This window comes from Pyrgilauda ruficollis, unplaced genomic scaffold (genome assembly GCF_017590135.1).
Source record: "Pyrgilauda ruficollis isolate IOZ18807 unplaced genomic scaffold, ASM1759013v1 scaffold163, whole genome shotgun sequence".
In the NCBI taxonomy this organism is placed as follows: Eukaryota; Metazoa; Chordata; class Aves; order Passeriformes; family Passeridae; genus Pyrgilauda; species Pyrgilauda ruficollis.
In genome coordinates this window covers 151,035-163,752 of record NW_024515098.1, presented here as the reverse complement: position 1 = coordinate 163,752, position 12,718 = coordinate 151,035, and the positions used below count along the sequence as shown (strand labels likewise).

The 12,718-nt window shown below is 36.9% G+C and overlaps 1 protein-coding gene across 1 annotated transcript in view; it reads left to right on the top strand.

Annotated features, from left to right (window-relative positions):
• Window positions 1-722: 722 nt before the first annotated feature.
• Window positions 723-12,718, top strand: part of LUZP2 (leucine zipper protein 2) — a 153,324-nt gene continuing 141,328 nt past the window's right edge. The window contains exon 1 of the mRNA XM_041463263.1: window positions 723-1,020. Within this exon, the coding sequence (XP_041319197.1) occupies window positions 959-1,020 (62 nt within the window). The 5' untranslated portion in view covers window positions 723-958. The remainder of the gene's footprint in view (window positions 1,021-12,718) is intronic.

Genomic DNA, 12,718 nt, shown 5'->3' with positions numbered 1-12,718 from the left:
ACTTTCATGTGATTTGCCATCAGATGAACTTGTGTTAAGGTAGGCAATTATCTACACACTGAAAACATTTTTAACCAAATTTGCTGATTTATGTAATTTTTGATTAAGACTGGCAGAATACAAACCCAGGAAACAGGAAAAGGGTATTTATTTCTTTGAAGGTCTTGCCCATTGTTTCAGGTGATGAAGGGCTTTTAGAGATGACATTGTTCTAAATCCTGTTCTGGAAGCTATTTCTGCTTGATATGGGGTGAATGAACACCTGATTGAAATAGTAGCTTGTGTGTTCCTGCTTTGCAGAAATGACACGTGTAGTGACAGGCTGCTCTGGGGCTTGACACCTACTTGGAACAGCTCCTGCCTCTCTATCACCTGTCTTGTTTATAGTCACATCACATAAAGACATGAACTGCAAAATACCGGTGGTGTTTTTACTGCGGCTTTCTCTTTTCTTTTTTTTTTTTTTTTTTTTTTTTTTTTTTTTTTTTCTCAGNGGTTTTTTTTTCGCGGTTTTTTTTTTTTTTTTTTTTTTTTTTTTTTTTTTTTTTTTTTTTTTTGACTTCCAGGAAGGATTTCTCGGCCGTGCCCCGCTGTCCCCTCGGAATGAAGCTTCGAGCATCACGCCTTAATCCCTCCTCGGCCTCCCCTAAGGGGCGCGTCCTGGCGCAGCCGGCGGGGCGGGCTGGAGCGGCTGCGGGGCGGGCTCCGGGCTGCCGGCGGCTCGGCTGGCTGTGCCCGCGGTGCCGCTCCGGAGCTCAAACATCGCTGCTCGGCTGGCTGTGCCCGCGGTGCCGCTCCGGAGCTCAAACATCGCTGCTCGGCCGTCCCCTCCTCACGCCGTCTGTCTGTCTGCGCTGGCGGAGGTGGAACCTTTCCGCAGCTCCCTTGGGGAGGTGAGGTTGGAGGAGACAGGGCCAGAGTCGCTGTGAAGAAGCGGAACGAACGGAGGAGGAGCAGTATGAAATTCATCGCTGCTTATTACGTGCTGCCGCTCTTTCCTGCTCTGGTCATTGGCACTAGGTGAGTACCGACAGCTGTTTTCCTTAGAGTGCTCCTGCTTTGTTTCCTTTCTCAGATTCAGTGCTTTGAAGAGAAATAATACAGATTTCAGGTCTTACTGGGGTGTTAAGTTTAGAGCAAAGATCGTCTCTGAGTCTTACCTGTCTCGCTCCCGCTCCTGATCGTCTCAAGATTGAATGTTCTCTTGGTGGTTGTTTGTTTGTTTGGGTTTTTTGGTTGGTTTTTGTTGGGGTTTTTTTTGGTTGGTTGGTGGATTTTTTAATTTTTTTTTTTTTTTTTTAAATGCTGGGGAAGAGATGCTCCTGTATAATTTGACCCACAGCTTGTGCGGTGTAACAAGGCAGTGACAAATGTAAGCTTTATCTATAGAGCAGTTAAACCAGACAAACTCTATCTTTTTAAAGAAAGGCAAACAGGTGAAACTGAGAATTGCTAACGTTTTCCTTTATAGAGTGCAAAAAAATTAAAACCACTTGAACAATCTCATCTCAGGAGTCTATATCTGAATAAAGACTGGGGACTTACTTTTTTTACTGTAAGATATTGTAGTGTTATCTCAATGCCAGTAAATGTATAAAAAGTTGCTGCAATCTAGAATAATTCATTTCTGTGAAATTGTAAGTGTGAGAAAATATGAACAAACTATATTGCAGCTTAAAAATAAACCTGATCTGACCCTGCAGTGTTCTGATAATGTGATAGATAATGTGTTCTGCTCACTTGCTCAGAGATAGTATATTGTGTGTGTTGTCAATATAATATGTTCAGCAAAGAAAAGGTAAAGCTGAGACGTTTTCCCATTGTCTTGAGGTACATAGATGAGAAATTAATGTTGGGTATAGAGCAGATCTATTATGATACTGCTGTTTAGACTGCTTAACTTCCAGTTTCTCATCAGTAAATCAAGCCGAAATTTTGACTATGGTATTTCTCTGATGCGTTGGAATAATAACACAGAAATAAATGCATAATAAATAGTAATGAGTCTTTAAAGCATGTTCTTGGAGGATATATGCATGTACATTTTTCAGGAAAATGTGACTTTTTCCTTTATGCTATGTCTCCTTCTTTAAAATGCTTATCAAAACAGCCTTTTGCAGAAGCACTGCACATTTTAAGGCTTAAAACATGAGGTGTTCACATGAGATGTAAAAAGAAAAGAAAAATGTGTGCCTGCTACATAGTCAAGTAAGGGACAGCAGGAGCTGCACACACAGGCAAGTAATAACTGAAATTTTCTGAACGGGAAATGTGCAAATGCAGGGAGAAATCAGGAAATTGCTTCAATTAGCCAGTAACTTCCTTACTTTAGAATGAGTTTTTATTGGCACAAGGAGGGTACTTTTTTTGGTAGCATTTCTGGTTAGGGGTTCCACAGTGCTGGTCCATATGAGCCATGCTGATGTGCTTTGGAATATAGCCCTTGGAGGAATATATTGTGGTTCAAATCTTCTAATTTAATAAAAGGTCTAAGGAAACTTTCACCAGCAGTCATGTGAATTAATTTGGATTAATAATTTTATGCTCATTAAAGAGTGATGCATCCTTGGAAGAAGAGTTAAAATGGAGAGGAAGCACCAAACCAGCTTTTGCAGATGCAGGTTTGTGTCTTGCATGAGCTTGTGCAGATTAATCTGTACGGAAAAGAGATATGGAAAGCTTAAAAACTGCCTGAACATTCATGGGAGTCAAGGTATTTACTGTAGAGCCCTAAAATTGAGTCCTTATCTTCTTGAGCAAAAGTTACCAGTATGAGAAATGAAGCGTAATTAATTCTGGATAGTTGTAAAAAAAACCCTAATATATTCAAATCCTCCCTCAACTTCCAAAAAATAGTTGTAAAGAATATAAAGAAGTTGAAATTGGCATGTGGATGCTAATTATGAAAATCATAATTCTGAGGAGTGTGTATATTTTTGTAAGAGCACAGTGTTGTGGCCTGTGATGGCTTATGTTCTTATGTAATTGAGAGATGAAAATTATCAGCGGGAGAGAAATTCCAGTTAAAATTCCACCCAAGTATAGTATGTGTTGCATAGTATGCAAGTATGGTATGAGTTTTGGTACCAGATTGTTCATCCTGTTACAAAGGAGACTGAAATTTTGATGTCGAATTGGAGATTTGTAAAAGTCCTGGTCTACTTTCTTCAGCAGTCACTTGGTTTTTAAAACTGGCTGTGTAGAAGATTGAGTTCAACATTCCAACAGCATATACAGGAGGTTTAAAGAATGCAATGCTGTCAACGTGCCATTTACTGGAAAGAGATTATGCTTTAATTTCCTTCAGCAGAAGGCTGTTCTGGCTCTGGCAGTTAATACTTGTAGACCTATGCCTAATTGATTGGTTGGACCCAACAAGGTAGGTTTGCAGGACTAGTTCTTCTTGCAAAAAAGCAGGGTGCAATATCTTTCCATGTGAAATTGCTTAGCCAAGGCAAAATACTAACTTTGCAGGACACAGTTTTCCGTCATGAGGATTTATTTTTGTAAAAGTTTGTACTCTATTTCATGCATTGGTACTGACATGAGTGAGCACTGTACTTGGTGCAGAGGTGGACAACTCAGGGATTTTTGTTCCTTGTCAGGTAGTGATGCCATCCTTTTCTCATCATGTTATGGTGATTGTTTTGAAAGATCTCAGCATGTCTTCAAGCCTAATTGCAAACAAATATGAATTAATGAGTTAAGCTACGTTAAGGCAACATGTAATATTTTCTTATTTGATAACATTGTTAGGAAGAGGAAAGTCCACAGCTATTGCCATTATTTCATAATTGTATGTAGCTTCTAAACTTGGTCTAAAATCATACGCATTAATCAAATGCCCATTAAATTACAGAAAGTTCATTATTTTGAAATGAATGATCTTTTTGCATTATCTAAACTGGATTTTGGTATGGCTTTGAGATGCAATGATAAGTCCTAATCATATTTCTGGTCGGTTGTGGTGCCAAAGAGGTCATAAGACTGGTCTATTCAGTTAAACATGTATGTTTTGATGGCATAATTAAAAATTCCTGCTCTAAAATTGGTCTCTCAAAATGCAAAGAGGAACATGTTTGAAGATTAATGTAGCTTGGCAAAAATTATGAAATTGATGTTTTCCTGTCCACTTTTATATTTCCTTTGACATTGCAGTTTTGGCAGATTTAATGTGATAGATGTTATAAGCTGATTTTTTTCAAATGATGCTGAAGACAATAGAGGGTTTTCATATGACATCAGAAATGAGTTTCACTGCCCTTAGAGTTTATGGAGTAGACACAGTGCACAATAAGCTCATGATCTTATTCTGTGGCCACTTGCTTGCTTTTGTGGCCCCAGACACCTGAATAATCTGACTGGAATGCTGCTTGTAAAAGGGATTCTTGCATGAGGGCAGTCATTGGGGTCAGTAACTATAGTCCAGATGATCTTGTCTAGTTATACCTCCCTACTTTTAGCTGAAAGGACAGTTTTCTGAATATTATCTGAGCATTACTATTGAAATGCTGTATACCATTTTTTTTTTGTCTAAACAACAAAAAACAACTTAGAAGAAACCTGATGTGAAACAGAGCTTTCCTTTTCTTTTTTCTTTTTTTTTTTTTTTTTTGTGACAGTGCATTCCTTTCTGTTCATATCTGAAATATGACAAAGATACAAGACACTGAATAATTTGATTACAGTAGAATGCTTCGTAGCAGAGAACAGGACCATAAACGCAACAAGATAAACGCAACACTTCAATAACAATTGTAATATTTCTACTACAGCAACTCATTAAATGAATGTAAAAATAACAGGGCTGTAAAAGGGTGAAATTTTTAATTGTGGAGAAGTAGCTGCTGGTAGTTTTTTTTTTTTTTTCTAAAAGTACAGTTCATTGTCAGTCTTACTGCACTGGAATTACAAAGCAATCTGTAATACAATGGCTTAAGAATAAAGCATCTTCTGTTTTTAGCAGGATAAAAGTAGTGTGCTCATTTCAAGCTGATTAATGAATGTTCAGATGTTGATCTGGTATATGTCTATTGCTGGAAGTGATTAAAAAATGATGAATTTCCTAATTAGGCTTGAGAATGGTTGAGCTTTCCTTGGATGTATTTTTAAGGTCAGCTATTTTCTTTACATTCGTTGAGTTTGGTAATTATTTTCAAGGGACTTGAAAATAATTTGTCTCTCCTTTCAGATAAAGGTGTATAAATAACTCAGCCCATGACTTGAAGAGAAACAGAGGAATGTTACTGTCTGATGTTACTGTACTGGCGTGGAAAGTTGAAAATCCTCGTTTCTAGTTTTTAAGATCATTTTGTTTATAAAAACATCATCAGATGTTGAAAGTAACTGTTTTTCATTTAGACTGATACGAGAGTAGATGGAGCCCTTCTTTATAGACTTTGAGGTGAAGTATGAGGCCCATTGAATGTTAATGCTCTTGGCCATACCCTCGCCATTGTAACATTCGGTCTGGCAGGTAGCCAGGACTGATTCTCACTTTTGAGACCTCAGACTAAGGTCCAGTAGTGTCCCTTCTCTTCCCCACAACTGAAGATTAATTCTGCACAGTGGTAGTAGGCTACTTATTTAGGAGAAAATATGATACCTTGTTTTGCTCTAGGTTCTTAACATGCTTTCTGAATTCTTTCAGAAATGCAGGGGTAATAAATATAAATATTTTTCTCATGTGTGGAGTTCACAATTTTGTTGTCTAAATTTTCTGGGCCCTAAAAGCTTTCTGATTTCTGTCAGTGTGCATGATGATGCGTATTTGGTTAATGGCTTGTAAGGATTTCTATCTGAGGTACAGATGTAGTATTTAGGATGTGACTTGTGGCTGTACTTTACCTGTAAACTATGTGCTTTTGTTGTGGACTGTGTTTAAGTATAATGGGTGCTTACACCAGTGGTGCAACTCCATAATTTCATGGAATGTGTTTGGCTTGATGGCTTTATTTTGATGTCTTATTAGAAAGTGCCTAACGCAGCAAGCTAGAAGCTACTTGCACCTTGGCAATATTGGCAATATCGATGGTGTTCCTTATGTGTAAGATCGTGAACCTAAACTAAAAATTCAGAAAGAAAGTCTCAGTGTGGCCAGAAAAACTAAAAAAAATTCTTCTGTAATGTTGGAATTCTGCTTGTTATGCTATGTATAATGCATTTCTTTTGCCCAAGAGACTTGACATGGAGTTACTTTTGACATTTTAGCATATTCTTTAGTGTTTAGAAAAATTAGAATGCTGACACTTTCCTGTGTCTCATGTATTAATTTACAGTCAGAACAGAAGATAAGGATATCTTTACCTAAATTGTAATCCCTTTTTCAGGGAGATTGTGAGCTCAATATTGTTTTCTATATTTAATAGAAAACTGTTCACAGACAGTATTATGATGTACCACTCTGCAGACAAAGAAATCTCATTTATGCCACTTGTCAAAGCAGTGCTTCTTCCCATTGTCTAGTTTTGCACAATGGGTGTGCTGTCTGTCTTGAAGGGTCAGGTTGTAAATATTCTGTATTTGGAAATCAAGTAATATGTTTATCAGAAAGCAAAAGAAAATTTTCATACCATCCTTCAATATTAACACTGTGCAAAGTTTTAAGATATGTATTGTTATATTTGCTATTTCAAATGCATTGGAGGGCAAGTACCTTTTGGAAATACTGAAGAATAAATATGACATTTAATCAAATAGCAGTTTTTATGTGCTTCTGTGATTCTCTTTACTCTTTCCTTACTTGCTCATCTTCCCCTTTACATAGTTCCAGTGTTTTTTTAATGTTTACTTTTACTGGTTTTTTAGCAATATTTTTTATAGTGTTCCCTCTTTTCCTGCTGTATTTGTAGATACAAACAATACAGTCAATCATTAGAAATATCAGTACATGAATCTTACAAGCTGAAGAAGTAGGTGCGTACAGAATTTATTGATATCTCACTTGTTGATATTGATTAATCATTTCTATGGAAAAAAGTAGAGAAGTGTCAAAAAATTCTGGTGTGTTTCGTCTTCATGTGCTGTCTTTGGAAGACTCATTTGCTGCCAGCTAGTGTATATTACCCAAAGTGTTGATTTTTCCAGCCATTTACATAGTCTTGTTGTTATTTTTGAATGGTCATATTTGGTCAATTTGTGGTCAGTTTCCTTGCAGGAAATAGGTAGGTTTTCTTTGCATTTCCTAACTGTGGAAATGGAAGTACAAAGTAAACCTGCTTTGGACAAATTGAAGCACTTAGAAAATGGAGCATGTATTTGCTGACTCACATGTAATTGCAGAACTAACACCTTTCCCTTTTAGTTGGAGATGGAACTGCAGGAGAATATCTTTCTAGTGTCTCTGTATAAAAGTCTTCCAGGCCACCACACTTCTATCAATGACCCAGATATATGCTCTTGCTTTGACAGCATCAAAATGCCTTCTATGCAACAACAGGGAAACAGGGATTTATGGTGGGGCCCACTCTCTGTAATTTCCCCATTGTAAAATCATATATAAACAAATCATCAGTAGTTTTTATGGGTGTTTATATAACTTCTTTTGGTGGTGGGAGGGGAGACAAATTACCTGATAAACAAAATAGTTTACTCATGCTTTATATTGTTGAATTCTCTATCATTGATACAGTTCTTCAGGTGATTGTGTTTTTGTTGATAGGAAAGACTACAGAAATAGGAGCTGTGACTTTGTACCTCAGAATTGCTTGGAGAACCAAGGGCAGCAATAAACCCAGCAATTACACTGTGCCCACCATATATGCATCATCCTCATCGTGTTTGAATGATTTTGCAGCCGTGTGTTTGTTTCAGGCTAGTCTGTGGCAATAAACATGGGGAAAAAATATCCTGAGATTTGACTGAAATGTCAAAAGAGAAAAGAAAAAAATATGTGAAGGAATTGAGCTGACAAGACTGAAAAGCAGCAGCTGTGCTCTGGGTAGCATTAGATTGTTAAGGAAGTTTCTTCCTCCTGAGGCAGTGTAATGAAATGTGTGCTTGATGTGCAAAGAGAGAAAATGGAGAAATAAAATCATTTTTTATACTGCTTCACTTAGATTTTTTTGTTAAGAAGTATTTTTCAGGAAGGGGTGAAACTCAGCAAGGGTGCATTATGTTTAGGTGTTTAGTAGCTAAACCTTTGAGATGCTATGCAGAGACGAATCAGTTGATAATTACTTGTTATTTTCAGTGCCAAAATGTCCAAAATAGCCACTGTATTCTTTACTGCTTGTCAATGGCTGGCGTAGTCCATCAGTCCTGCTGTACTTCTACCCCTCTGTTCTGTGAAGAGTACAGAAGCTCCTGTTATTTCCTCGTCTGAAAATAGGTACTGTTGCTTTTTTGTTGGTTTTGATTTGTTTTCTTCCCCCTTCTGTGTTAGGAACCAACATTTGCCAAGGGTCCAGATATTTTTGAGAGGCTTAATACCTATAATCTGCAATGGATTTTCCTTAAGTGAGCTGAAAGAATCTAATCTGATGACTTCTGAATTTCAGAAGGAGACAGCTGGTTGACTGCAGTAACCTTTTGAAACTCCGAAACAAGAGCTATATTCTTTGAAACTTAGACTGTTCTTTTGGTGCTGAACGGCATGGGGGATACCAAATAGTTGTGATTGTTAGGAAGCCATCCTGACTTCTTTTAGAAAGTTTAGCCATGCAGCTGTCTTCATTTTACCCTCAGTTGAGGAATACGATTTTTGGCTTAATGCAAAGGGTAAGGCTTGGGTAATTAATCTGTAACCATGGTGTCTCAATGACAGTGAAGTGAGGAGGGGTCAGAACCCATTACAGCATTGCTGCTTTCCTTCAGCATATTTACTGTTGCAGTTAGTTCAGTCTATGCAATTTAATTTGGTGAAAAATCAGTCTCCAATACTGCTTTCTGTGAGATCACTGCATTAATATATAAAGATATATGAATATATATGCATTCATATATGAAAAAAACCACTGTCCTCAAGTACATAGATAGTGAATAGAGACTCATCTGCTTTTTTGTTTACTTATAAAACCACTCTCTGCTCTTCGGTACACAGATGTGCTCTATTTGGCTCAGGAAAATTCATGAAAGAAGACATGTAATTTAATATAATTTAATGTATTTCTTTTACTCTGTTCCTGTTTTGAACATCCTAGTTCTTTCCCTAATTTTTACTTAGATCTCGCTCCTTTGGCACAAGGGCAGATTGTTATCTGTTCCTGGGCACAGAAATAATTAAAATGCTGTAAAAATTAAATAGTAAGACCAGTTTTAAAGAAATAATAGTCAGTCCATTTGACTCGGAAAAAACCCTTGCATTTATATCAGTTTTAATATCGAAGGGTGTAGTATTGTCAGCTGCATATGTACATAAACTAACAAAATTTAAATAGCTTCTGAAAAGAGCTAGGAAGAGATACAGGACATGTATAGCAGAAGTAAGGGTTTAAGGAATATCTCTTTCCTTTGTATGAGAGGACTACTGCATCCCTGGCTTATAAAACATAATCATAGATGTTTAAGCCATTCCCATCAAATAGTGATGTACAGAAGTTGATACTGCAGTCAGGTTTAAATATTTTAGTGTTCACTCACATTGTGTGTTTCTTTGCTGCTCGATCTTGCTGGTAATGTCACATGTTAAAATGGTACTTTTAATGGGAAACTGTTGCCAATACTATTCAGTAATTACAGGAACATGGAAGTTTTTAGCACACTAGATTAAACTTGATGATACCTTGGAAGCAGTATGGAATAATTTAATCTGCCTTAATTCTTTTAGTGGTTTAAGGAATTAAAAGGTCCTTAAGGTATCTTGCACCGTTCCTTTAGAAGACTATTCAGTATCTATAACAGAGTCTTTGTTTGTGAAAATATTTGCAAGGATGCATCTGGAGAAATAAGCAGATGTGTTTTCAGAAGTTTAGCTGCCAGGTAGGCCAGAAACAAACATACATGTCCGAGCAATCCGCTCAACCACCTGCTATTCAAGGAAGCCATTGAGAAAAATCACTTCACCAAGTCAGATTTGTGGAACTGCCAGAGCCATTTGGGGACCTGATAGGATGAGATATCAAAGGAGGGTGCTGGGAAAACAGTCTCATTTCAAAGAAGGAGGTAGATAGAAAGGGACATTGTGTAGTGAATTAATAAGTTGAAACATTGATGCTATTCTAGAAACACGTTTTTTCACCTGTATCTTACCAGATGCTAATGGTACCTGGTGCTGCTTTTTCTAAACAAAGGTTTTAAAAACCTGCTGTTTATGTAGAGAGACAATATTGGAGAGAAGGAGACTTTTTAGGCTCTTCCTGTTACCTTTCAGGACTTAGAAGTTATAGTATTGACATAGCTTTAATTCTTTAAAGTAAAAGCTTAAAAATTGTTTTAAAAATATGTCTTAAAAGTCTCCTAATAAGAAAGCAGTAAAAAACCTAGCATTTTCACTTCAATTTTTGGGCAATAGAAGAGGTTCTTCTTGTGCTACAGATATCTATTCTTCATGCATTTTAAATTTCATAAATTATGTATACTTAGTGCTAAAACTTTTGGGGTTCCTCAGATAACACTGTTTTATAGATAGTGTATCTGTGTATGTGTGGAAATCTGAGTGTTCATTACTAATGAGGATGGAAAGAACTCCCACCTGATTCGTGTTACTTTAATGAAAATGAGTAACAGTAAGAAAGTCTTCTCATTTGGAGCAGATATCAAAATGTCATTGTGGATGCTGATAAAAAGAAATTAAGAATTGCAAAATTGTAATCAATTTCATTGGAGTATTTATATATATATATAAATTCTACAGAATAACATATATATATATTAATTCTACAGAATTAAATACTTCAAAACAGCTGAATTTTTATTCAGCAGCTAAGGCTGAAATTTGACTTAATTTTTGCAGATAAAAATACCAAATTATTTCTACAGGTAACATTGAGGGGGTTTTATTTATATCCTGCCACTTCCTTCAAATGCAAGAAATTTTATTGGAGACAAGCATTGTTTCTGGCAAATATATTAACCTGGAATTATTCTGCCAACTTCCACTTTTGCAGTCTTTCAGTTAGACAGTCTTGCATTTCAGTGTATAAAAATATGTTCACTTTCTTTAAAATGCTTGTATTTCAACAGAATTTTATGTTTATCTTGATAATGGCCATTAGTTTCTGTCATTATGGCATAGATCACACTGCTGAAAGAGAAACTTGAGCAATTGGTGTATTGTTAAATGCTCACTCAGCTGTTGGTAATTTTGGTGTGTGTTTCTTCGTGGCCCAGTTATCAATATAAGCTTCTGTTGCAGCGGCATCTGACATCCTGAAGTTGTTCCAAATAACTCCCACAGGGATGTTAAGCAGTGGGTGCTTTTGCAAAGTCTCTCTTCTTAACAGGCTCTGAAGCTTTTTCAGGGTTTGCTTGGAGGTAACCTTCTAAATCTTCTTTATAGAAAGATCTGAATCTTTTCAGAGCTCCAGTGCTTTTACATGTCACTGGATATGAGGAAGAACTTCTTTACTGTGCACTGGAGCAAGTGGCCCAGACAGCTTGTGGAGTTCCCCTCACTGGACATCTTGAGGAACTCTCTGGACATGGTCCTGTGCCATGTGCTCTAGGGTGACCCTGCTTAAGCAGGGAAGTTGGGCTGGATGACCTGCTGTGGTCTCCTCCAACTTTATCCATTCTGTGATAATGTGAAAGAAGGGCGTTCATTCTTTTACCGTCATTTCATTGACTTGCAGCGTAGTTTTCAGTCAAGATAATTTGTAGCAAATTAAGTGGTTTATGTTGGGCTTCAAATTCTTATTTGTGTGGAGGCAAAAAGTGGAATGATTGCTCTTCCTATTTTCTTTCCTTTGTTTTCTACTTCCTAAAGCCTGTGTTGGAATTAATATATAAAGCTTGATTTAGGTGAAAAAACTGATGAAATCCTGCCTTCGTAAAAAGGCAGCTGTGGTTGTTTGTGGGCACAGTAAGGCTTGCTTCTTCTTCATTTGATTTGGGTTTTCATCTTGGAGCTAGTCTGAGGATCATTTTAATAAGCTTGTGTAAATGCCCGTTTCTTAAAATATCCAGAAGACCTGGAATTTCCATAACAGCTTCATTTGGAGTATGAAAAATTAAAATAAATGGTAGAAAACAAAATTATTTTATGTTTTTATATGTTTCTGGATGAACTAAACTGATACTTTTTCTGTTTAAACCTGTATAATCCATGTTTGTTGCTATAGCCTAGGATATGTATAAGAAATGGAGGTTATTGAAACAGGAATAATAGAAGATGATAACTCTTTCAGTAATATATTAAAACATATATATGTATATATTCATAGTGAACATCAAGATGCAGTCTTTAAAATGCTAATCTTAAAAATGAGGGAGGACCATTGACTCTTAGCTTAAAAACAGCAAGCCACCAAAACTCTGATTTGCACTATGGATCAAGGTGTGACATCCCAACCTCAAGGGGAAGGATGCACCCAAGATTCAGAGGTGCTTATGGTTAAAAGGGATGACAAAAGTCACAGAGATCACAAAAACTCACTAAAGTTTTGTTAATAAAGTACACAATTGGCATGGAAATTGGTATGTTAGTGCCTGTCATACTATAAAAGCACATCGAAGGATGAAAAAAAGAGGAAGGAAGGAAAGGAAGGGAAGGGGAGGGAGGGAGCCTGATGGGGGTGCCTTTCCACAGATAGCTCTAGGGTGGGAAAACCTAAGTTTCTCA